The 26771-nt window shown below is 38.3% G+C and overlaps 1 protein-coding gene across 2 annotated transcripts in view; it reads left to right on the top strand.

The window, feature by feature from the left end:
- The window catches only part of SULT3A1 (ST3A1), a 28790-nt gene extending 26386 nt beyond the window's left edge, over positions 1-2404 (top strand). The window contains exon 7 of one of the 2 annotated variants that reach the window (XM_008263298.4): positions 2147-2404. In XM_008263298.4, coding sequence (XP_008261520.3) covers positions 2147-2292 — 146 coding nt within the window. In that variant the 3' untranslated portion in view covers positions 2293-2404. The remainder of the gene's footprint in view (positions 1-2146) is intronic. The other variant, NM_001082210.2, reaches the window with a different exon arrangement.
- Positions 2405-26771: the final 24367 nt, after the last annotated feature.

Below are 26771 nucleotides of genomic sequence, written 5' to 3'. Positions count from 1 at the left end.
GGAGGAATTTACCAGTGAGAAGGAGCTATCTCTTTATCTGTCTTGTCATCTCTGTTATTGTGTTTGGGCTTCTAAAATAAATTAATAAAATTTTAATTAAAAATCCCAAATATTCACAATTTTCCAGGTTTTTTTCCTAACAAATGGTTATGACTCAATGACAGACGTTAGTAAAAATCTAACTGATAGGGTAATGAACTATGAAGAAACTTCAAAAATGAGAACCAGGATTGCAAAATAAGTTCATTTTGTGAAAAAAATTTTAGTTCCATGTACAGTTTTTTAAAATTTTATTTAATGAATATAAATTTCCAAAGTACAGCTTATGGGTTACAATGGCTTCCCCCCTATAACGTCCTTCCCACCCGCAACCTTCCCCTTTCCCACTCCCTCTCCCCTTCCATTCATATCAAGATTCATTTCGATTCTCTTTATATGCAGAAAATCAGTTTAGCATACATTAAGTAAAGATTTCAATAGTTTGCTCCCACACAGAAACATAAAGTGAAAAATATTGTTTGAGTACTAGTTATAGCATTAAATCTCAATGTACAGCACACTAAGGACAAAGATCCTACATGAGGAATAAGTGCACAGTGACTCCTGTTGTTGACTTAACAAATTGACACTCTTGTTTATGGCCTCAGTAATCACCCTAGGCTCTTGTCACAAGCTGCCAAGGCTATGGAAGCCCCCTGAGTTCACTGACTCTGATCATATTTAGACAAGGCCATGGTCAAAGTGGAAGTTCTCTCCTCCCTTCAGAGAAAGGTACCTCCTTCTTTGATGACCCGTTCTTTCCACTGGGATCTCACTCGCGGAGATTTTTCATTTAGGGTTTTTTTTTTCCCCAGAGTGTCTTGGCTTTCCATGCCTGAAATACTCTCATGGGCTTTTCAGCTGGATCCGCATGCCTTAAGGGCTGATTCTGAGGCCAGAGTGCTGTTTAAGACATCTGCCATTCTATGGGTCTGCTGTGTATCTCACTTCCCATGTTGGATCATTCTCTCCCTTTTTTATTCTATCAGCTAGTATTTGCAGACACTATTCTTGTTTATGCGATCCCTTTGACTCTTAGACCTATCATTATGATCAATTGTGAACAGAAATTGATCACTGGGACTAGTGAGATGGCATTGGTACATGCCACCTTGATGGGATTGAATTGGAATCCCCTGGTATGTTTCTAACTCTACCGTTTGAGGTAAGTCAGCTTGAGCATGTCCCAAATTGCACATCTCTTCCCTCTCTTATTCCCACTCTTACATTTAACAGCGACCACTTTTCAGTTAAGTTTCAGCACTTAAGAAGAATTGTGTATTGATTACAGTATTCAACCAAAAGTATTAAGTAGAACAAACAAAAAATTACTAAGAGGGATAACATATTAAGTTGCTCATCAACAGTCAGGGTGAGGGCTGATCAAGTCACCGTTTCTCATAGTGTTCATTTCACTTTTTTTTTTTTTTAACTTTTATTTAATGAATATAAATTTCCAAAGTACGACTTATGGATTACAATGGCTTCCCCCCCATAACGTATAGTGTTCATTTCACTTTAACAGGTTTCCTTTTTGGTGCTCAGTTAGTTGTCACCTATCAGGGAGAACAAGTGGTATTTGTCCCTTTGGGATTGGCTTATTTCACTCAGCATAATGTTTTCCCAATTCCTAACAGGGATCACTTTTCAGTTAAAATTTAAACACCTAAGAACAATTGTGTGTTAATTACAGAGTTCAACCAATGGTACTAGAACAAAAAATAAATACTAAAATGGATAAATTATTACATTGTACATCAACCGTCAGGACAAGAGCTGATCAAGTCACTGTTTCTCATAGTGTCCATTTCACTTCAACAAGTTTCCCCTTTGGTGCTCATTTATTTGTCGCCGATCAGGGAGAACATATGATATTTGTCTTTTAATATGCATTTTCCACAAACATTTTGAAGAGCTCTCATATTTACAGTTATTGTATTGCTAGGCTCCTTTTGTAACTCATCTTTGTCTAAGGGGAGGTGATATGTCATACCACTAGAGAGTATTTAGTGTGGCTCAGAGAAATGATTATAATGGGATTGGGTATCTTTTGCCCTCTCAATACTGCCTCCTCACTTGTGTGTTATTCATGTGTTGCTCATACTAGGTGCTGTTGGAGACTGGAAACACCACATGACTGTGGAGCAGAGTGAAAGATTTGACAGGATATTCCAGGAGGAGATGAAAGATTTTCCCTTGAAGTTCATCTGGGATCTAAATGATGAGGCGAATTCTAATCACAGTGCAAAATAGTCACATAAAATCTTATCCAAAGGTCATATTTTAATATAAGATATTAACTTGTGACTATAATTCAATTGTTAATTATACAACATTATTAATAAACAAAATAATTAACTGCTTAGTTGTCATGTCTGATGAATACTTTCAAATTTCAAAAATTAAATTAAATAGTATTACCACTCTGCATGATATTGGGAAGGAGAGAAAGCATAAAATCTGAATTCCAAAAATCTGCACACAGCATTGTTTTTGTATTTTTTCTTTTTCTACATTTAAATTTAGGATCAATACAACATTAGAATTCCTTTTAGTCTTATAATTAAATTTTCATTCTCTGATTTCAAAATAAATGTAGATGTAGAAAAGTATAGTAAGTGGAATAGAGATATAATATGTAAATATATACCTCTTTAATAATAGCACATGTACATATACATGTTTAATATTTTATATTTTATTATTTGAATAATTATTAATTAAATAACTTAAAAATAATTTAATAATTTAAGCAAAGTTTGCACCAAAAATCAAAGAACCGAAAAAGGGCTTAATTATCTACTGGTTTAGTCATTTAGCCATCTAAAAAGTTCTATCGATAATGTCACTCATTAAACTAATTTCATCTTAATTTAATAGCTAAATAAAATAGCATCATTTTAAATAGCTAGAAAAATATAGGTGAATTTGTTATTGCGACATGCGCAAACACTTTTGAAGCATAATAGCAGTGGAAGAAAATTAAAGAAAAAATTTACTAAACTTAACATCATAAACATTGAATGATAACACCATTTCCATCAATGGGAAAAACATGTGATTTCCATATATATTAATGTAAATAAGTAAATTGTGAGATTTTATATGACGAAGTGCTTAGTAGCAGTAAGGATGCATTAATTACAACTGCATGGAAAACATGTATAAATCTCAGAAACATAACATCTGGTGAAAGGAAGCCAGACACTTATTGCATGGTTTGTTACACAGATTGACAAACGGGGGAGACTAATGTATGAGTTGAGAAATTAGAAGAGTGGTTACCTAGAGGGAATGATGTAGTAATTGGACTGCTAAGTGAGAGTTCTTGGGGTGTTAGTAATGTTCTGTTCTTTCTCTCTCTGTGTGTGTGTGCGTGTGCTTAATAATCACAGTGATCACTGGGATAGTCATTTTTGGGAGTAGTCATCTGACTGCATACATATGATTTTGGCATTTCTCTGTGCTTTTATAGTACTTCTTTACAATTCATAAACATGAAACAATTCCTAAACATGAAGACAATTTGTAAGCCCAGAAACAAAAACTTTTGGACTTACTGAATGGGCAAAACATGAATTCCCACTTTTGATTGAGGAATGTCCAATGTTAAAGAGAGTAAAGTGAAATAAATATTGTCATGCATCTTCTTGGAAATAGAAATCATTTTAAATTTTCTATCCAGCAATTTTGGAACAGAATCAATAATCTTAAATGTCAGCTTGTCCTGTGATTTGTAATTTATTTCTAGGAAACTTCAGGATGCCTATTTACTTAACTCAAATTTTGGTGCTAATCTTAACTTTCATTTCATTTCTTGTTTCACCTTTATCATATTTTTCCATGTCCGGGACTAGAACCCAGTGTGCTGGCACCGCCGGTGGAGGATTAGCCTATTGAGCTGCAGCACCAGCCAAGGTGTTGTTGTTGTTGTTTTTTAAATAGGTGCTGCTGTAGTGAGTTAAGACTGTTAGAGATGCTTCAATGAACTGAATATTTTTTGTACTGGAAAAATATGCATTTTGTGAATGAGAAAGTAGGCTTTTAATGTTTGAATTTTGTCCCTCAGAAGCACATATTGAAGTCCTAACTCCTGTATCTCACCTTGTGGCATTACTTGAAAATAGTATCATTGAAGATGTAATTAGTTAAGATATAATCCTACTGAAGTTGGGTTGATCCTTGTCACTATGATACTGATGTGCTAATAAATGAAGGAAAGAGACAAAGGAAGAAGTTGGCCTTGTGGTGATAGGGGCTGAGTCTCGAGTGATGCCGAGAAACCAGAGAATACTGAATTTTGCCAACAAACATAAGAACCTGCAAGAGGCAGTTTCTCTCCTACAGATTTCAGAGGCATGGATCCTGATGTGTCTATTTTTGAATTCCAGCCTTCGGAACTGTGATACAATAAATTTTTGTTATTTTAAAACACCAGGTTAAAAAGTAATAGTTTTATTGCAGCCTATGATAAAATCACAATGCTTTCCAACTCGATTAAATAATTTGCTAGTCTAATCCATTGCTTTTAAAAAAGGTTCTGAAAGAAAACCAAGAGAGTCAATGTAGTGTTGACCACCACTGGTGCAGGAAATAAATATCCAATCCATGAGTTATCACTGGAATAACAATTAGAGATTCAATTCCATTCTCAACACTTCTATTCATCATGGTAATGGAAAAGTGTCACCAATGCAATAACACAGGACGAGATAAAAAAAAGGATTAAAAGGTAGAAACAAAACCAACCATGATTGCAAATAACATGATCATCCGTGTAGATAATCCCAAGGTATTAAAAATCTCCTAAAGCTAATAAATGAATTTGGAAATACTGCATGCTGCATATTGTGAATAGAAACCATTCAGTCATATTTTAATATACCCGCAATGAGCAATCAAATTAAAATTAGAACCACAACAGCAGGGATGGGCATAAACAAAAACCACAAAAAATTAACCTAAATTAGATACTTTATAAAAATTAAGACAAAGTGCCTTGTTGATCTAAATATAAAAGATAAATTTATAATGCTTTAGGAAAAATATTTCTGTCGTGGCTGAAATGTTCTTGGATGAATTAAAAGGTATTATATTGGATAAGGAGATAGAGCCTTGGGAAATTCATGTTGGAAACCCAGGAGGCCAACACAGACTGTGCAGGTCCACACTGAAAGAGCAAACAATAAAGGAAGCAGCAGAGGTGTGGCGGAGGCCTGGCGGAGGTGCAGATCAGAGTGGCTGGCGCCAGCCCCAGCAGAGCAGGTTAGCCAGGGAACAGTGAGTCCACGGAGCAGCCAGTAACAGCAGGACGGGGAGAGTGGTGAACTGCTTATGAAGAGCCACACAGGATAAATAAAGAGAAGGTATAGAAAAGCAAACAGTCAGGCACTCCGTGGCCCATCTCCGTCCTCCACCCTTCCCCCCACCCCCAACCTGGACCTGCAGCTGGCCAAGAAAAGCCATCTTGTCTGTTAACTTTTTCTAACAGAAGCGGGGTCAGCAGCTTTAGCCTCCGGAGCACAAGGCCATCGATTGCAGGGGCCATCTCATCACACCTGCCACTCAAGAACGAGGTCCAAACATTTCAGAAGAATGCCTTCTCCACCACACAAGCCATAGAACAAGGAGAGGTCCCGAATAACGAAAATTTGAGCCCCTTCCATCAACCCTTGAGAGGCAAGCCGGCTCCCGGTAGGCGGGGCTACGTGCACTGAAGCTAATACCCACTTCCACCACAGTTGAGAAGTGAGCAGGGCTCCAGTAGATGGCACTCTGTGCTTCCACTTGCAATGCATAAACACAGCAGCTCATAACAGAGAGAAACGTTAGGAGAGAATCTCTACAGACAAAAAAATAGACCAATGCTGAAAAACAAAGGGAAAATCCTCAATAAGAATAAGGAAGACACTATGATCCCCACAAAGGAACACTACACCTCTTCAATAACAGAAGGTGAAGATGTAGAGATCGAGGATGTGCCAGAAACAGAATTCAGAAAATTAATCGTCATATTATTTGGAAACAATCAGAAGCAAATTCAAGATCTAAATGAAAAGTGCTCCTAAGAAATTGAGATATTAAAGAGAAGTGAGAATGAAATATTAGAAATGAAGAATTCACCCTGTGTCCTCCCACTCAGCTACAGTATTTTCAGCCCCTGCATACAAGGTTCCCACAGACTTGAGCTCTCAGCCCTCTGTCAAATCTCCCAGCCAGACTCAGGCATCTCCTCTCAGCTTTTTGCTAGGCATGCCAGAATGAGCTGGCCCTGCTGGTTTGTATGTCCAAAGTTGTGCCAGCCCTCTCTTGGTTGGTTGCAGTAAGCTGGTGCCGGGTGGTTGGAGAGCAAGAAATGTGCCCTCCCCTTTATTCCTCTAGGTTGGCAGGTACACTGTCCCCCACAGGGCTCCAGGCCAGACTCCTGTGAGGTTCTTCCTGCAGCTTTATCACCAGTGGCTTGGGCTGCTGCAGTCTGGTCTCACCTCCCTCCAAAACTGGTGCGGAGGCTCTCAGCTGCTGGATCCTGAGTTGTGGGCATCCACACCCTCCACATAGGCCTACAGTATCCCTGTAATTTGTGTGGAGTTTCCTCTGCCGTTTTCTCCCTAACTCTTCCTTGAGTTTGCTCTCTCTCCACTTTTTAAAAAAACTATGTTCTGCTAGACTAGAGCAGCAAGCTACCTCCCTCTTCTGCCATCTTGAAAACTCTCAGTGAGTCTATTATTTTTTGATGCAATTGTGTTTGTAACCCTTGATCTCTTTCACAGTAGTGATTTGTCTTTTATTTGGTCACCACATATTATTTCCTCTCCCTTGAAGGTTTCTTAGCCTTAATAAAACTTAAGTCATTATTGCACAAATGGGCATATATTCTTATATTTCATAATGCCACAATAGTCATAAAATAATCTTCAATTTTAATGTTTAGTTCCTGATTTTTGTGGTTTGTTTGTTTATTTATTTATTGAAAGCTTTTATTTAATAAATATAAATTTTGTAAGTACAACTTTTGGATTATGGTGGTTCTCCCTTCCATACCGACCCTCCCACCCCCAGTAGTTCTTGATTTTTAAAAACCCATTGGAAAGGCAGAAAGAGAGAGAAAGAGATAAAGACATAGAGAGATGTCTTCTTATCCATTTAAATGTCCCAAATGCTTGGTGGTCAGGGCCAAGCCAGGAGCCTGGAACTCAATATGGGCCTTCCTGAGCAGATCAATATCAGGAGCCCGGAATACAATCCAGTTCTCTCAGGTGGTTTCCAGGAGCTGAATTACTGGAGCTATCACTGCAGCTTCCAGGGTCTCATTGGTAGAAACCTTGAGTCAGGAGTCAGAGCTGGGAATTGAACAAGGGACTCTACTCTTGTGTGAAACCATCCTAACAGCTAGGTTAAATTCAGGTTCCACTTTTCCATCTCTACCATTAAAGTGTGTGTGTGTGTGTGTGTGTGTGTGTGTGTGTTTATAAGATTAAATATACTTTCTTTTTTAAAAGATTTATTTATTTATTTATTTGAGAAGTAGAGTTAAAGACAGTGAGAGGAAGATCAGAGAAAGGTCTTCCTTCTGTTGGCTCACTCCACAAATATCAGCTGTGGTTGGAACTGTGCTGACCCGAAGCCAGGAGCCAGGAGCTTCTTCCCAGTCTTCCACCTGGTTGCAGGGGTCCAAGCACTTGGGCCATCTTCTACTGCTTTCCCAAGCCATAGCAGAGAGTTGGATTGAAAGAGGAGCAGCTGGGAATAGAACCGCCGCCCATACAGGATGCCGGCCCCGCCGGTGGGTGATTAACCAACTGTGCCACAGCGCTGGCCCCAGCAATATCTTCTTTATATACAGTGAATTCTTGTCTATTTAGGAGTTAAGCATTTGAATTTCTCTATGAGCTCCTACATTTTAGAATATAACCCTGTGATCAACACAGTTATCCTCAAATCTGAGTCTGTAATGTGTGAACATGAAATATTTTTCCTTTTTTGTATCTTCTTATATTTCTTTCTTGAATGTTCTGTAATCCTCATCATGAGATCTTTGATATACTTGGTTAGATTTATTCCAAGGTATTTAATTTTTTCATGTTCATGTATTGGAAGAATCTATATCATCAAAACATTTATTCTTTCAAAAGCAATTTGCAGATTCAATGCAATACCAATCAAAGCACCAAAGACAATCTTCTCAAACCTGGAGAAAATGATGCTGAAATTCATATGGAGGCACAGGAGACCTCGAATAGCTAAAGCAATCTTACACAACAAAAACAAACCTGGAGACATCATAATACCAGACTTCAAGACATAGTACAGGGGTCAGCACTGTGGTGCAGTGGGTGAATGCCTTGGCCTGAAGCGCTGGCATCCCATACGGATGCCAGTTCTAGCTCCAGCTGCTCCACTTCCAATCCATCTCTCTGCTATGGCCTGGGAAAGCAGTAGAAGAAGGCCCAAGTCCTTGGGCCTCCGCACCCATGTGGGAGACCCAGAAGAAGCACCTGGCTCCTGGGTCCAGATCAGTGCAGCTCTGACCATTGTGGCCAATAGGTGAGTAAACCAGTGGATGGAAGACCTCTCTCTCTCTGCCTCTCCTCTCTCTGTGTAACTCTTACTTTCAAATAAATAAATAAATCTTTTTTTAAAAGACATAGTACAAGGAAGTTATAATCAAAACAGCCTGATACTGGTACAAAAATAGATGTATAGACCAATGGAACAGAATAGAAACACCAGAAATCAATCGAAACATAAACAACAAACTTATATTTGAGCAAGGAACTCAAACCAATCCCTGGAGCAAGGACAGTCTCTTCAAAAAATGGTGCTGGGAAAATTGGATTTCCACAAGCAGAAGTATGAACCAACACCCCTACAACACCTTAGACAAAAATCCACTCAACATGGATTAAAGACCTAAATCTTTAACCTGATACCATCAAATAATTAGAAAACATTGGAGAAACTCTGCAAGACATTGGCACAGAGAAAGACTTCTTGGAAAAGTCCCTAGAGGCACAGGTAGCCAAAGTCAAAATTAACATATGGAATTGTATCAAATTGAGAAGTTTCTGTACTGCAAATGAAACAATTAGGAAAGTGAAGAGGCAACTGACAGGATGGGGAAATTATTTGCCAACTATGCAACTGATAATAGATTAATAGCCAGAATCTACAGAGAGATCAAGAAACTCAACAATTGGGGCTGGTGCCATGGCTCACTTGGTTAATCCTCTGCCTGCGGTGCCGGCATCCCATATGGGCGCCGGGTCAAGTCCTGGTTGCTCCTCTTCCACTCTAGCTCTCTGCTGTGGCCCAGGAAGGCAGTGGAGAGTGGCCCAAGTGCTTGGGACCCTGCACCCACATGGGATACCTGGAAGAAGCTCCTGGCTCCTGGCTTCAGATCAGAGCATCGCCAGCCATAGCAGCCATTTGGGGAGTGAACCAATGGAAGGAAGACCTTTCTCTCTGTCTCTCTCTCTCTCACTGTCTAACTCTATCTGTCAAATAAAAGAAAAGAAACTCAACAATAACTAAACAAACAACACAGTGAAGATATGGGCCAAGGACTTAAACAGACATTTTTCAAGGGAGGAAATCCAAATGGCCAACAGACACATGAAAAAATGTTCAAGATCACTAGCTGTCAGGGAAATGCAAATCAAAACCACAATGAGGTTTCACCTCACTGCATTAGAATGGCTTTCAAACAGAATTCAACAAACAAGAAATGCTGGTGAGGATGTGGGGAAAATGTATCCTAATCCACTGTTGGTGGGAATGCCAACTGCTAAAACCACTATTGAAGACAGTTTGCTAACACCTCAGAAATCTGAATATAGTGCTACCATATGACCCAGCCATCCCACTCCTGGGGATTTACCCAAAGGAAATTAAATCAGCAAATAAAAGAGTTAACTGCACCTGCATGTTTCTTGCAGCTCAATTCATAATTATCTAACACATGTAATCAACCTAATGCCCTTCAATGGAAGACTGCATAAAGATGTTATGGGATATGTGCACTATGGAATACTACATAGCATAAAAAAATGAAATTGCGTCATTTGCAACAAAATGGATCAACCTGTGAAAGAAGCCAGTCCAAAAGAGACAAATACTCTATGTTCTCCCTGATCTGTGAGAACTAACGGAGCACCTAAAATGAAATTTGTAGAAGTGAAACTGACACTTCAAGAAGGGATGACTTGAGCTACCCTTGTCTTTGATTTTCAAGGAACAGTTTTGTTTACTTTGTCTTTTTTTCCCTTCATACTATGTGTTGAACTCTTAATTTAACAGAGTTAATCATATGTATATAAAGTCAATTGAAAATGGAGCCCAGTAAAAAATAAGAGTGGGAATAATATAAAGAAGGAAATTAGTAACTGTAAAACTATATAGTTCTGCATAAATTCCTACAGACTTACTTCTAAGGGTACAGTTTAAAAACTTTTCATGGAACTCCAAATACAATAAACTAGGTGGTAAACGTGGCATCTTAATTGTTAAAGTGATCATATTAAGTGTTAAAGTGAACATATAGATAGGATTGTTAAATAGATCATATAACTGACATCAAGTGCCTAGTAATAATAATAGAATTAAAAAGAAGAGACTGTCCAACATGGGAAGCAGGCCACACAGCTGACTCAGAGAATGACAATCACTTTGATTAAGACTGTGACCTCAGACTTTAAGGCTTCCTGGTCTGGCTGGAAAGACCATGAGAGCATTTCAGGGTTGGACAGCGAGACACTGTGGCAAAAAATGTTCTACATGAAGGATCTCTGTTAGTGAGACCCATGTGTAAAGAAGTGGCCCTCAAAGAAGGATATACTTCCACTTTGCTTATGGCCTTGTCCAAATACTCATGGAGTTTGTGGACTCAAAAGGCTTCCATAGCCCGGGAAACTCATGACAAGAGCCTCTGGCGGTCAGTGACATCATACATAAGTGTTATTTGTTAACAACTAGAGTCACTGTGCACTAACTCCCCATCTAGGATCTCTGTCCTCAATGAGTTATATTGAGAGTTAACTGTAAAACCAGCTCTCTGCTGTGGCCTGGGAAAATAATTGAAGAAGAAGAAGAAGAAATATAGGCAATTTTGCATGGGGAAAGCACTTTTCCAGTTCTCATATTTTTGAATCTCTGAGGTCTCTTGATCTCTTAACGTCATGAATGGTAACCTCTCAGGGACCAGAGCTGGTGGTCCTGAATGTGTGTTATCTGGAAAATAGGGTAGGTTATGAAACAGCTTCCTAGAATTTCAGAAAAACGAGTTTGACTGAAACTTTATCTCTGTTGTGATAAAAGGAGCATGAAGTCAGTCTCCTGCAGGCAGTATTAGAAAACTGTATCCATAAATTTTAATGTGCTGAGTGGATCTGATCATGGTAAATCATTGTCAAATGTCTCAAGGCATGTATGCTCAACAATGACCTTGCTCACCAGGTGGAACTGCCCAGCATGAGTGACTGGAAGAACTTTGGAACCTAGGCTAGGACTGGGGTTGATGAAGGACTTAGATTTGTTTCTTTCTAATGCAGTGGAGGCATCCATCAGGGAATTGGCAACCCTAACAAACACTCTACATCCATCTATGCACCTTTCACATTGAAGGTTTGCTCCAAGGAGGCTACAAGTGTGAAAAGGATTCTCTGCTGCACTTAACTTGGATGTTTCCCAAGGGAGTTAACCAGAGAAAAACACGTCATTTCACAAGAAACATGCAGGAACTTGTATATTTTTGAAAGATAGCTTGACATTTTTTCCATTTTTTAAGAAAGACATTTAATTATTTGAAAGTCAAAGTTACCAAGAGAGAGGGAGAGACAAAGAGAAAGATTTTCCATCCACTGGTTCCCACTCCCCAGGTGCCCACAAATAGCCAGGCCAAATCCAGGAGCCAGGACCTTCGTTTGGGTTTCCCACACAGATAGCAGGGCCCAAGTTCTTGGGTCATCTTTTGTTGCTTTCCCAAATTCTTACCAGAGAGCTGCATCAGAAGAGGAGCAGCTGGGATATGAACTGGTGTCCATATGGGATACAGACATCTCAGGTGCTGGCCTTACTAGCTATGCCACAATACTGGCCCCCAGAAAATTGTATTTTATCCAGAGCTATTCAGCATCGGTGAAGAGACTGAATGAATTCCAAAAATGAATTGGGATGAGGCCTCCATTGTGTCACAATGGGTCAAATTGCTGCCTCCAGTGCCAACATCCCATATTGGTGCTGGTCTGAGTCTCAGGTACTCCACTTCTGATCCAGTTTCCTGCTAATGCACCTGGGAAATCAGCAGAAGATGGCCCAAGTCTTTGGGCCTCTGTACTCACATGGGAGAACTGCAACCGTGTCTTTCAAATAAATTAAATAAATAAACATTGATCATCTTTTTTAGTCTTTTAAATTTATTTATTTATTTTTAAAGATTGATTTATTTACTTGAAAGTCAGAGTTAAACAGAGAGAGAAGGAGAGGCAGAGAGAGAGAGAGAGGCCTTGCATCTGCTGGTTCACTCCCCAGATGGCCGCATAGGCTGTAGCTGTGCTGGTCCGAAGCCAGGAGCTAGGAGCTTCTTCCAGGTCTCCCACATGGGTTCAGGGGACCAAGGCCCTGGCCATCCTCCACTGCTCTCCCAGGCCAGAGAGCTGGATCAGAAGTGGAGCAGCTGGGACTCAAACTGCTTCCCATATGGGATGCTGGCACTGCAGGTGGCAGCCTTACTTGCTATGCCACAGCACCGGCCCCTGGTCATCTTTTATATTCCAGGTTGATTATTCTTTTTGTTTGTTTGTTTGTTTGTTTGTTTTTTTTGACAGGCAGAGTGGACAGTGAGAGAGAGAGACAGAGAGAAAGGTCTTCCTTTGCCATTGGTTCACCCTCCAATGGCTGCTGTGGCTGGCGCACCGCGCTGATTGGATGACAGGAGCCAGGTGCTTCTCCTGGTCTCCCATGGGGTGCAGGGCCCAAGTACTTGGGCCATCCTCCACAACACTCCCTTAAGAAGTAACTTCTTTGTGTCAAGCACTTGTGCTTTTCCAAATGGGAATATATAAAAAGACAGGATATTTAGGGGCTGATGGTGTGGTGCCACAGGTAAAACTGCAATCTGCAATGCCGGCATCCCACATGGGTACCGTTTGGGTCCCGGTTTTAATTTCCAATACAGCTCCCTGTTAATGTGCCTGGGAAAGCAGTGGAGGATGGCCCTAGTGCTTGATGGCATGTAATTTTTGCAATAGATGATTTATTCACATGATTGATAAATTTGAACACATTAAATATTTTATACAATCAGTCTTATTATATGATTTCCCAATTTAGTATCATGAAAAATGAGAATCACATTGAGAATTATAGACAAAGTTTGCACTTAACTCTGTTATGGCGCTATATACATAATGTCATGAAGCAATACTTTATCTTTGTATTTCTTGAAGGTATTATTTCTTTTCCTTCTTCATGTAGGCATATTTCCCCCTTCCTTTGAAACATCTGACACTGGCAGCACTGAGACAACCTGAGGAAAGAACACACTCTCTACCATTAACCTCAGTGCATCTTGTTGTCTTCTAGATGCTAAAGTTATTGTCAACTGCCATTACACTTGTTTGACTTTGAAAAAAAAGACATTATCCATACTCCTATGTCTTTAACAAAACTTGAAAATGGAGCAGTAACTCAAAAAACCTCAACTGCACAGAAACAACCAATACAGTTAAGAAATGGGCATAGAGAGCTCTCAAAAGAAGAAATATAAATGGCTAAGAAATATCTGAAAAAATAATCAACACCACCAGCCATCAAGGAAGTGCAACTCAGAGCCACAATGACATATAGCCTCAGCCTGTCAGTACGGCTTTTATCCAAAAGACAGAGAGTAACGAGTGCTGGCAATGATGGGGAGAAAGGCGAACTTAAAAAAGAGTGATTTCTGGGTCTCACTGCTGGATTCTACTGGACATTTCTCCAGGGCACCAGGCACATTAACAGGGAGCTGCATGGGAAGTAGAGAAGCCGCGATTCAAACAGGGGCCCATTTGGGATGCTGGTGCAGCAGGTGGTGCCTTAATCCACTTCACCACGGACTTCATCTGGGTCACCCATGTGGCTGCAAGGGCCCAAGGACTGGGGCCATCTTCTTTAGCTTTCCCAGGCACATTAGCAGGGAGCTGGATGAGAAGTGGGGCATCTGGGGCTTGAACCACTGGCCATATAGGCTGCTGGCTGGCAGGCGCCACAGGTGGTAACCTAACCCTTTATGCATAATGCCCGCCCTGGTGAGAACTGCTCGTACAGCTTCTGTGGAAAACAGTATGGAGATTGTTAAAAAATTAGAAATAGGTTTGCCATTTGACTCAACAATTCAAAATACTGGGACAAAAATACATGAACAAAATACACAAACACATTCTAGCAAGGAGATACTTGCACCAACGTGTTTATAGCAGCACTGTTCACAATGGGCAAAATGTGCAATCACCAAGGTATGCTTTTCTTTATCCAGATGAATGGATAAAGAAAATGTGGGGTTGGTGTTGTGGCCAAGCATGTTAAGATGCTAACTGCAGAGCCAGTATCCCATATAGACCCCTGTTTGAGTCCTGGCTGCTTCACTTCCAATCCAGCTCCCTACTAATGTGCCTAGGAAAGCAGCTGAAGATGACGTAAGTGCTTGCATCCCTGCACCCACATGGGAGACCAGGAAAAAGCTCCTGGTTTCTGGCTTCAGGCTAGCTAAGCCCCAGCTCTTTGGCCATCTGGGGAGTGAATCAGTGGGTAGCAGACCTCTCTCACTCTGTCTTACCCTCTCTCTTTGTAACTCTGCTTTTTAAATAAATAAACCTATTTAAAAAAAGAAAATGTGATAATATATAAGTGTGTATGCATTATATATATATAAATAAACACAATGGAGTATTATTTAGTTTTAAAAAAGAATGAGATTCTATAATTTGCATCAAAATGGTTGCAACTGGAGGAAATCCTGTTGAGTTCAGTAAGTCAGACACATAAAGACAAATTCCTCATGTTTTCCTTTTTATGTGGGAACTAAAATTAAAAAAAATCAAAATACAAGAACAAAAATAAGAAATGCCTCTGTGTCTCAGTTTCTTTCAAATATATTGTTTTGTCAAACTTGGTTTTCAATCATTGTCAGTCAAGTACATACCAATATGGTTTCAATGATATGTGACTATCTTGAAGTTTACTGTGTATGGGTGATGTTGATGTCTTCTCATTTTATTGTGGTTTATGGAATGTATGTGCGTACCTGCTGAGCTATGCTGGTTTTGTTTTTTGTTTGTTGAACTCTTTATTTAGTGGAACATTAAGCCTTTGATAATAATGTACAATGAAAATATGTTATCTCAAAATTTCATAAAAATTTTAGAAAGATTTCTTTAAAAACAATATTTATTCACTTTTAATCTCTTATGAAATATGAGCTGCAAGTATATTCTCTGTCAAATGGATTGTCTTTGCAATGTGCTTGATGTACAAAATGTTTTAATTTACAGAGCTCCTCTTATATGTATTTTTTGCAATATCAATGTCATATAAGCTGTTGCCAACTCCAATTTTTCCAAGTAGCTCCCTTATGATTTTTCTAACTTTTTAGATTCAAAATTAAAATATAAGTAAATAACTTAATTATCCCTAAAGGGAAACTTGTCTAAAGATTGAATAAATGCTCTTAAACAAATGGCAACCATAGCAGCTGATGCTGCTAGCAGCAGCTTGAATGGTGGGTCCTCCATTTTAGCCCTCACTCCCTGCTCGTCCTGTCCTCTGCTCTCTGCACTTTCAGGGCCAGATTCTGTGTTTCTGTCTCCACTTCAAACCTGCTCCCACTCTTGAATCTAAAACTTTGGAAAAATTCAGAGCATACAACTATAATAGCTCCTTTGTTTCTTTCATTATTTATTTCTTCCCAAAGAAAACTTTTATTTACGGAGTACAAATTTCATGCATTTCGTGAGTACAACTTTAGGAATATAGTGATTCTTCCCACCATACTCACCCTCCCACATAAACTTCTACCCCTCCTCTCCCTTCCTCTCCCATTCCTAGTTCCACTCTGCACTAAGATCCATTTTCAATTAATTTTATACAGAGAAGTCCAACTCTATACTAAATAAAGTGTTCAAAAATTTGCACCAAAAAAAAAAACCTGTTCCTCAACAGTCCAGACAAGAGCTGTTCAAAGTCATTTCATCTTGAAGCTAATTTTAATTGTTTTCCTATCAAAGAGAAACTTACAGGGAAAACAGATTAATCATCAACTATGTCTTTTGGATTCACTAAATTAAGCTTTAACAAAAGACTTTCCAGATCCTGTACAAGACACAGTGGTTTTGTAAAACAAATTGATGAAATTATTAGGGTTTCTTTTTTTAACCTAGGTTTCTAGCTTTTTTTAAAAAAATGTGTTTAAGTGTACAGATTTCATATATACAGATTTGGGAATCCAGTGATACTTTCTGCCCTAACCGCCCTCTAGCCTTTACTTCCCCATTTCCTCTCTTATTTCCATTCTTATTTTTGACAAAGATATATTTTCAGTTTACTTTTCACCCCTAAGATTAACCCTAAACTAAGCAAAGAGTTTAACAAATAGTATGAAGAAAAAACACTCAACAGTCAAGACAAAGGCCATAAACAATCATTGAATCTTAAAATGTAAATTTCAGTCCTACACAATTCTTTTTAGGTACTCTATTAGTTACCACATCCGAGAAAACATATGGTATTCATATTTTTAAAGATTTATTTAATTTATTTGAAATACAGAGTTACAGAGAGAGGAGGAGCCAAATAGAGAGAGAGAGAGGGAGCGAGTGAGAGAGAGAGAGAGAGAGAGAGAGAGAGGTATTCCATCGATGCTTCTCTCCCCAGATAACCACAAAGGCCAGAACTGAGCTAATCTGAAGCCAGGAGCCAGGAGTCAGGAGCTTCCTCCTGGTCTTCCACACAGGAGCAGAGGCCTAAGGACTTGGGACATTTTCTGCTGCTTTCCTAGTATTTATCTTTTTGGGACTGGCTTATTCCACTAAGTTTAACAATATCCAGTTACATCCATTTTGTTGCAGAATACAAAGTTTTTTTTTTTATTATTTTTTTTTTTTTTTACTTTGAGTAGTAGGTAGTAGTGCATAATATAAATATACCATGATTTCTTTATCCTGTAGTCAGTTGATGGACACCTGGGTTGATTCTATATCTTAGTTATTGTGAATTGAGCTGCTGTAAACATGGGAGTTCAGGTTGCTCTTTCATATGCAGATTTCATTTTGTTTTGGTAAACTTTTAGGAGTGGGATGGTTGGGTAATATCATAAATCCTTATTTAAGTTTCTTTCTTATCTGCATTCTGTTTTGCACAGTGGCTGTACTGATTTACATTCCCACCAAGAGTGGATTAGGGTTCCTTTGTCCCCACTTCCTCACCAGAGTTTGTTTATTGATTTCTGTATGAGTACAATTCTAATCCTAGTGAAGGGAAAACCTCATTGTCGTTCTGATTTGCATTTCCTGATGGGGAGTGATCCTGAGCATTTTTTCATGGGTCTGTTGATCTTTTGAGTTTTCTCTCTTAAAAAATGCCTGTTCAAGTCCTTTGCCCATTTCTTAACTGGATTATTTTGCTGTTGTGGAGTTTCTTGAGCTCTTTATAGATTCTGGATGTTAAACCTTTATCAGTTTCATAGCTTGAAAATATTTTCTACCATTCTTTGGTAGCTTCTTCACTTTACTGAGTGTTTCTTTTGTAGTGCAGAGGGTTCTCAACTTGCTGTAATCCCATTTGTTGATTTTGGCTCTGATTGCCTGTGCTTCTGGGGTCTTCTTGAAGAGTCTTTGTGCATATGGCAATGTCTTGCAGAATTTCCCCAATGTTCTCTAATGATTTGATGGTATCATATCCTAGATTTAGGTCCTTGATTCATTTTGTGTGAATTATTGTGTAATGTGTAAGGCGGGGTCTTGGTAATACTTTTGCATGCAGAGATCCAGTTTTCTTAACAGCATTTGTTGAAGAGATTGTCCTTGCAACAAGAATTGATTTTAGCTTCTTTGTCAAATATTAGCTGGTTTTAGATGCATGGAATGCTTTCTAGAGTTTCTATTCTGTTCCTTTGCTCTACATGTATTTTTTTTCTTTTTTTCTTTTCTTTTCTTTTTTTTTTTTGCCAGCACCAGTCAGTTTTCATTATAACTGTCCTGTAGCATGTCTTCAAATCTGGTATTGTGATGGCTCTGTCTTTGTTTTTGTTGTATTAGATTGCTTTAGCTATCTGGGAGTCTATTGTGTTTCCTTATGAATTTTAGTATCTTGTGTTCTACACTTGATCTTAGCCAAAAAGTTGAGATTGAAAGTGTCTTTGTTTCTAGTTCTGAAAAGAATTTCATTGGTATTGATTGGAATCACATTTTTTATGATTTCAGGAGCCAAGCTATTCACACTTATACCTCGACGTCCATTTGTAAAAGTCAAGCAAGTACATGGAACATGGTGATCAAAAAAGAAATAAAACAAAACAAACCTGAAATTCAAAACCCCATAAATCCTGCAATGATATAGAACAAAGTGTGGAGCTACCACTGACCGACACAGATTGACTGTTTCTTTCAATCAAAAAGTATAATTTGATTTGTTCTTTGTAAACTAACTAAGAAATAGAATTCTGTCTTTTTTAGGCATTTGAAATCGTGAAAGTATGGACTTGACTCAGGAACAAAGAGATCCATCAGAGATAAATGGAATAAACATTTATAAATTTTAAAGCAGTAATTATTTCTTATAATATCTTTTTAAAGGTTTCCAACCTCTTGGGTAACTACATTCAGTTAGTTATATTAAATATAATTATATTCATGAAATATTTATGTTTGTTCTAAATAAGACAATATTCAATATTAAGTATTATCCATAAATTCAAATACATTTAATTTTGGCTTCTTAAATTTTGCAAATAGACAAAATATATTCAGATGTTTTCATGAATATGTCATGAAGAAATAGGTGCTTGTAAAAATAATAAAATATATATTCATAAAATATTGCTGTATGAAACATAGATAACTATGCTGTGCTTATGTCTCCATTTGGAATTTATGAATTACCTTGTTTAATTCTCTGATAATTAAAAGTTTGTTTCAAAATGTGTGTAAAAAGAATAAAAATAATAAATCAATAAATGAGAGAAAAATATAAAGCTCTCTTTCTCACTGCTTCTCTATCATTCTGATTTATATTTGCCATGAGGAAAGAAGTCACTAACATGTCAGATGTGAGAATGTGGAAAAACAGAAAATGATTGGTATTTAAAACATCCTTGAGTTGAGTACTCAAGCCTCATGATAGCCTGTTCTGGATTTTATTTAATAAACAGTACATGTTCTTATGGTTTAAATAAATTCAAGTTCAGTGTTTCTGAGTATTGGATTCTTCCTAACAATGCACGTGTTTCATTTAATTGATCATGTTATACTTCTTTAAGGTTAATAGAGACAAGGTTTAGGTTTCTCAAGAAATGCTTCTCATCTTGATTATCATTAAATTTAGGGTATGCTTTCTCATTCTTCAGCATAAAGTTTAGGCATTCTCTCCTTTTATATTCTCATATAGGAGAAAGCACAAGGGCTTGACCCTAAGAAGTTACTTCTGCTTTAAAGTCATCAAGAAACATAGGGGATTTTTAGTTCTTTTTTCATTAGAGCCAACGGAAAGAAATAAGCTCATAGTAACAATTAAAGAACCTCATCATCCTAAAATAGAAAAGATGATCAATATTTATCCAAATTCATTTCTTAGTGACTCATTCAATGTCTGCCTAGAATATGAAATAGCTTTGGATAAATATAAGTTCCTTGCATGTTTGTTGTGAAATGACAGACGTATCTAAGTTTAATTTCCTCAGGAAAGATCCAAGTTAGGCTCAGAGAGTCCTTCCTGTACTTGTTTCATTGTTGGCCACTGTCTGGATCCAATCTTTAATGTGGAAGCTGACAGGCCAGCATTGCGGCTCAGTGGGTTGAGCTGTATACTGGTAAGATAGCATTCTAAATTGGCACCAGCTTGAGTCCAGGCTACGTCACTTTCCCTTTTTGCCAATGGGCTGGGAAAAGTGTGTAGAACATGGTCCAAGTGCAGGGGCTTCTACACACATCTGGGAGAATCAGATGGAGTTCCTGGTTCCTGGCTTTGGCTTGGCCCAAGCGCAGCTGTTGTGGCCATTTGGGGAGTGAACCAGCAGATGGACAGATGGAAAGTCTGTGTGTGTGTGTTTCTGTGTGTGTGCTTGTCTTTGTCTCTGTCTTTGTTTATGTCTCTCTCTCTAACTGACTTTCAAATAAATAAAAAATAGTTAAAGAAATGTGGGAGATGAGTTGATGGATGCAGAGTGCTCATTAGGGTCTCCTTTTCCCTGATGGATGCTGCATGTCATCGGAAAGAGAAAACTGAAGCCCTGCATCTATTCTAATCCTAGCCTTTGTTGCAAAGTTTCCCCAAAAACTCATACTGAGCAATTATACCTGGTGAGCTAGGTCATTGTTGAGCATACATGGTTTGTGACAAATGATAGTGATGTACCCATTATCAGGTCCACTCAGTACATTAATATTTGTGGATGTAATCTTCCAGTGTTGCCTAGAGGAGACTATGATGTTACATTTCCACCTCTTATCACAGCTGTGATAAAGTTTCAGTGAAACTCATTGCTATGAAACTCTAAGGAGATCTTTCATATCCCATCAAGTTTTGCAGGTAACAGATAGTTACTTGTTCCGTAGCAAGCATATTGTACCTTCCAGGTCATCAGCACTGGTTCCTGAAAGGTTACCACTGGCGACATGAGGGAACTGGAGGTTTTAAGAGGTTCAAGAATACGAGAACTTGAAAAACATTGTTCACATGCAAAAGTAGCTCTATTTCTTCTTCTCCCTGTCTTTCACTTTTCAGTTTTTCCTCCTCTACTTCCGGAATTTTTTAAAATATTTTTTATCCATTTTTGGATAAGGTGCTGATAATATTGTTGTTATTTTTCCCCTCTGGATCTACTAAATTAATATAACTTATTCATTCTAGGTCTTCTTTTATTTATTTGCTTATTAAATTCCAATACCCTCCTTACCTTAACTTGTAAGTCCAACCATAGGTAAGGCTTTTGTGGAAGCTGACTTTAGTCAGGATAACTGCCTGCTCCATGCTCTGGTTTTCCACGTCAATAGCAGGTGGTATTCAGGCATGGACTGGCCTGGCCAGGTTTTTTCTGATGGTTAACCTCTGCATAAAGCAGCTGTCAGCTGGGCCTGCCACCTATCCTTTCATTGCTCCTTCTGCCTAACTATTTCTTCTTCCTCTTAATTTCTACTAAAATAGACCATGGAGGCAGCGTGTAGGATATCAGCCAAGGGGGTGCTGGTCCCCCTCATAGTTTGTGAAGCTTCCTTTTAATATTAGGGTTAGCCCGACCTAGAAATCTACCCTTTGGCACTAAGTTCTTCATCGTGAGTGAGGATTTATGTCCCTTCTTTTTGATGCCTTTCCTCTCACTTGCCTGGACTCCCACTTTCGATTTATATTCTGACCAGGCAATGGATAGCTCTTCAATGTTTGCCTCTCCTGAATCTCTGTCAATTCCATTTAACCACATAAAAGAACCTGGCCTGCTTGGGCCTAGAAGGCAGATATACCCTAATTATTTCTCTCCTTAATGCAAAGTTATCCTGACAAAAAACAGTATTTCCATTTAGGAAGGCTGGAAAAAGATTATTACTATAAATTTTTGTTAGTGATTCAAGATACTCCCAAAGGGGATTCAGATCCCCTGTGCTTCAAGGGATAAGAATCTTAAAGTGGCTCAAGACAGGAAATTTGTTGTCTAAATGATTAATATTGATAAAAATACCTCACACGTATATACTATACTTTTTCTGGCATTAATTTTTTAAAAACTCAAATACTATGGTGCATTTCCTTATGTTTTGCACTTTTAGAAGTGAAAGGCAGGCCGGCGCTGCAGCTCACTAGGCTAATCCTCCGCCTTGTGGCACCGGCACACCGGGTTCTAGTCCCGGCCGGGGCTCTGGATTCTGTCCCGGTGCCCCTCTTCCAGGCCAGTGCAGTGGAAGATGGCCCAAGTACTTAGGCCCTGCACCCCATGGGAGACCAGGATAAGTACCTGGCTCCTGCCATCGGATCAGCGCGGTGCGCCAGCCGCAGCGTGCTGGCTGCAGCGGCTATTGGAGGGTGAACCAACGGCAAAGGAAGACCTTTCTCTCTGTCTCTCTCTCACTGTCCACTGGGCCTGTCAAAAAAAAAAGTGAAAGGCAGAGAAACAGAGAGAGGCAGAGGATGAGAGAAAGAGATCATCCACCTGTTTGTAGGGGCTGGGCCATGCCAAAGGCAAGAGCCAGAAATTCTATCTAGTTCTCCCACATATTATTCTATCCAGTTCTCCCCTTAGAAGCAGGAATCTTATTACTTGAGAAATCTTCACCTGCTTTCCCAGGTGAATGAGCAGCAAGCTGGGTCAGAAGTAGAGCATGGGACTCAAACTGGTGCTCCAGTGAGGGATTTGGCATGACAGGAGGCAGCCTAATTCCCTGCACCACAATGCCCACCTGCTTAACACTTTTGACCTCAGCATCAGAGGCCTAATGGTACTTCAGTGAATTGCTATGTCTAGAAGCAGAGAGGACTGATGGGTTGGGTCTTCAGGAGAATCAGAAATGCCTTGAATGGTGAATCATACAATAGAGTCATCAATGTCTCCTCAGGTTATACAAGATCAATCTTCTTGGATAAAATGGAAAGACTGATACTACTGATATTGGGTTTGTAGATACTGATACCACTGGGAGTAAGGAAGTGATATCTGCTGGGGTGTTGGAGGTCACCATTGCTTGAAGTAGGAAAACAGCTTCCAATGGCAAAGAGAATCATCAGAATTTAGAACCTTCATGGTCTCCCTTTCATCAAGGTCTTTCTATGCCTCCCTACCCAACTTACCGAGTCCCATTCTTTCCCACTAAGTGTCCTCCACTCCACATGAGGCTTGGAATTCAGTTTGTGCTATAATTCAGCCAATTGCAGGATAATGTGTTGGACATAATATTCACCCATTTCTTTCCTGCAGCTACAGGAAACAAGCGTATCCTTTGGGCATACTTAGAAGGTCATAGGATATTTATGCAATGTTGTAAGCTGGGAATTTGAATCCATGAGTTAACTAACCTTTACTTTCACCTCATTTTTATTAAAAATATTTATTTTATTTATCTGAAAGACAGAGTTACAGAGAGAGAGGTAGAGTCAGAGAGAGAGAGAGAGGTCTTCCATTCCATTGGTTCACCCCCCAAATGACCGCAATGGTCAGAGCTGAGCTGATCTGAAGCCAGGAGCCAGGAGCCAGGAGCTTCTTCTGAATTTCTCACGAGAGCACAGGGACTCAAGGACTTGGGTAATCCTCCACTTCTTTCCCAGACCACAGCAGAGAGCTGGATCAGAAGAGGAGCAGCTGGGACTTGAACTGGCGCCCATATGTTATAATCAAAGTAGCTGTAATCTACTCTATTGAAACCAACCTTTGTGTCTTGTCCTCCTAGTTGTTCTAATTCTAATTTGCAATAGTTCAAATTTCTTGTATTACAACTTCAGGGAGGTCATTTTAAAATACCCTCATATGTAACACATGGACCCAACATGGTTTATTTTTGTAGTTAATTGATTTCTTCTTGTCTAAAACAGGTATTATCATATTTAAATAACTGTAGGTTTATAAGTTGATCATTCAGCCATGATTCTTTTACTGTATTTATTATTTATTTTTAAAAATAATTAACTATTATTTTCTAAAAGACATTAAGTATTATAAAGGATCTAGTTGGAATTTTGTTAAATATTGTTTTACATTTCTTTTTTTTTTTTGGGGGGGGGGGTGAAATCTTCTACTTGCTTGTGGCCAAACATCTGAGGCTGGGCCTGGCCAAAGTCAGATGCCAGGAGCTTCTTCTGGGTCTACCAACTAGGTTTAGGGGAACAAGGACTTGGGCCATTTTTCGCTGTTTCCCCAGGCACATTAACAGGGAGCTGGGTAGGGAGTGGAGCAGCTTGGGCTTGAACTAGTGCCCATAATGAAATGCCAGCATTGCAGTTGAAGACTTATCTACTATGCCACTGTGCTGGCTCCATTGTTTTACATGTCAAAAGTACTTTAAATTTTTTTCATTTATATAAAGTGAACAAATTTCATGTATTTCACATATATAATTTTAAAGGCATAATGATACTTCCCACCCTACTCTCCCTTTATTCCTCACTCCTGCCTCATTTCTTTCTTATTTTTATTTTAATTTTCTTTATTTTTAAAAGATTTTTATCTAATCATTTGGGAGGAACAGTTACAGACAGAGAAATGGAGAGACAGAGAGGACAATTTTTATTAGCTTCCTCATCTTTAATAGGTGATATTAATGATGCGACCTTAAATTACTGTGATGTTTAGACTTTTGAAATTGTGGCATGGTTGGAATAGCAAAGAAGTTGGTATACATATAATAGGATTTGATATGATATTTAAACTTATTGAGCACTTAACAAGTGTTAGTAACTGTTAAAATCTTAAGAAATTATAGAGACTTTTATGTGTCTTTTACTTGTAGGTGAAAATTATGGACAATACTGATATGTAATTACGGAATTATAAAGCTATAATTTTCAGCATATGGCAGTAAATACGGACTTCATAAAAAATCTAGATGATTTTGCAATTAGGGATGATGATGTCTTCATCATAACATATCCCAAATCTGGTAAGTTTATAAGAGGTAGCTGATCAGATATCTGTTTTTATTGGTTTTGTAAAGCATGTGTCTTCCAGACACCAACAGCAACTCATTTAAGATCAGAAAAAAGTTAAACTCAAATAGCTGTAATTAAGTCCTTATACAATGTGTATATTGTAATTTCTGATTGCAAATACGAAGAAATCAAATAATGACCCAAGGGCAGTTACTCTTTAAATGCTGACTTCTTCACATGGTCTGAAACAAAATGAAAGAAATATATACTCAAAACACCACCTTGATTTTGTTTCCTAGAATGCTTTTCAATTAACTCTAATTACTTTGTGCTTCTCCAAAATATCAAAATAACTTTCAACTAATATAATTAAACTCAAATCTTATATTTTGAAAAAGGTTATTTTCAAATTGTGCCTTTAACAATAGGAGTTGAATGTTGCCAAAGAAGATATGTTGTACAGAGTAATTAATGTTTCTCTCAAAGATTCACTGGAGTTTAAGGAAATATGATAAAAAATACTATTCTTGATTTTCATGAAAATTTTTGTCCCCCTTTTTTTAATCTTGACTTTGGAATTGATGACCTTGTTAACTTTTCTCAAATTAGTAACTCATTACCTTATTTCTGAATTCATCCATCATGTGAAACTTTGCCTAGTAGATGATACAGCAGCAATGGAAATAGCTTTTTCTTCAGTTTTCTTACATAGATATTGGTAATACCAGTTTGCTAAGTCTTAGTTCAAGCACCTCAGTCCATTTAAAAGATCTTTCCTTATCTTTACCCACTTTGAAGTCTTTGGTGCATCACATACCAGTGCTCTGTCCAACCTGCAGGGTACCTTCCTATTTTAGAAGGGATGTCAGTGAATCTCCCCAGGATTAACTATAAATTGTATGAAATTTATCACACATTTAAATTGGTTAGGCAGTAACATGCATAAGATTTTTGACAAGTCACATGATTTTAGAACATTCAAGAATTGATGCACAAAATTCTAAAGCAAGGGTCAGTACTGTGGCATAATGCATAAGGCCACCAGCATCCCATATGGGTGCCAGTTTTGTCCTGGCTGCTCCACTTCTGATCCAACTCCCTGCTAATGTGCCTGGGAAAGCAGTGGAAGATAGCCAAAGTAAGTAGATTCCCACATGGGAGGCCAGGAAGATGCTCCTGGCTCCTGGTTTCTGATTGGCCCAGCTTCGGCTGCTGGGGCCATTTAGGGAGTGAACCAGAGGATGGAAGACCTCTCTGTCTCTCTCTCCATTGCTCTCTCTCTCTGCCTCTGCCACTCTCTAACTCTACCTTTCAAATAAATAAATGAATCTTTTAAAGAAATTGTAAAGTACCTATAAGCAAACCTAATTTAGTTTTGCATCTCTGGAATATTTTTCTCTTGGACATGGTTTACAGTTGTCTAACATATTGTTTAATTCCTTTTTTGACATTTTAATAAGGGCATTTGTTTCTATATTCCAGAGATATATTAGAAATTGGGCTGTAGTTTTCTTACTTTTTTCTTTCCTTCTTTCTTTTAAATTTACCCTTATTTGATTTTGTTATCAGAGTAATTTTGGCTTCAAGTAATGAGTCAGGAAATGTTCTGTTCTTTTTATTTTTCAGAACAGATTGTGTAGAAATTATGTTAACTTTTCAGATAATTTATATATTTTTTCAATGTAACCACCCAGTGACTTATTAAAGTATGAATTCAATATTCTGAAAGAAAAGAAAACAATAATGATGGACACATGAGTCTGAATTAAATTCTAAAGTTGAAATCCATGTATTTAGGATACATGATAACTTTTTAGTTTTATCTGATAGTTTTAACCAAGTATGTTTAACTTTATTTGCAATATCAATGTCACTCAAAACTAGCCACCTGTATAAAGTAAAATAATATTGATCATATTGAT

The sequence above is a fragment of the Oryctolagus cuniculus genome, chromosome 5 (assembly GCF_964237555.1).
Source record: "Oryctolagus cuniculus chromosome 5, mOryCun1.1, whole genome shotgun sequence".
NCBI lineage: Eukaryota > Metazoa > Chordata > Mammalia > Lagomorpha > Leporidae > Oryctolagus > Oryctolagus cuniculus.
This window is presented reverse-complemented; position numbering and strand designations above follow the sequence as displayed.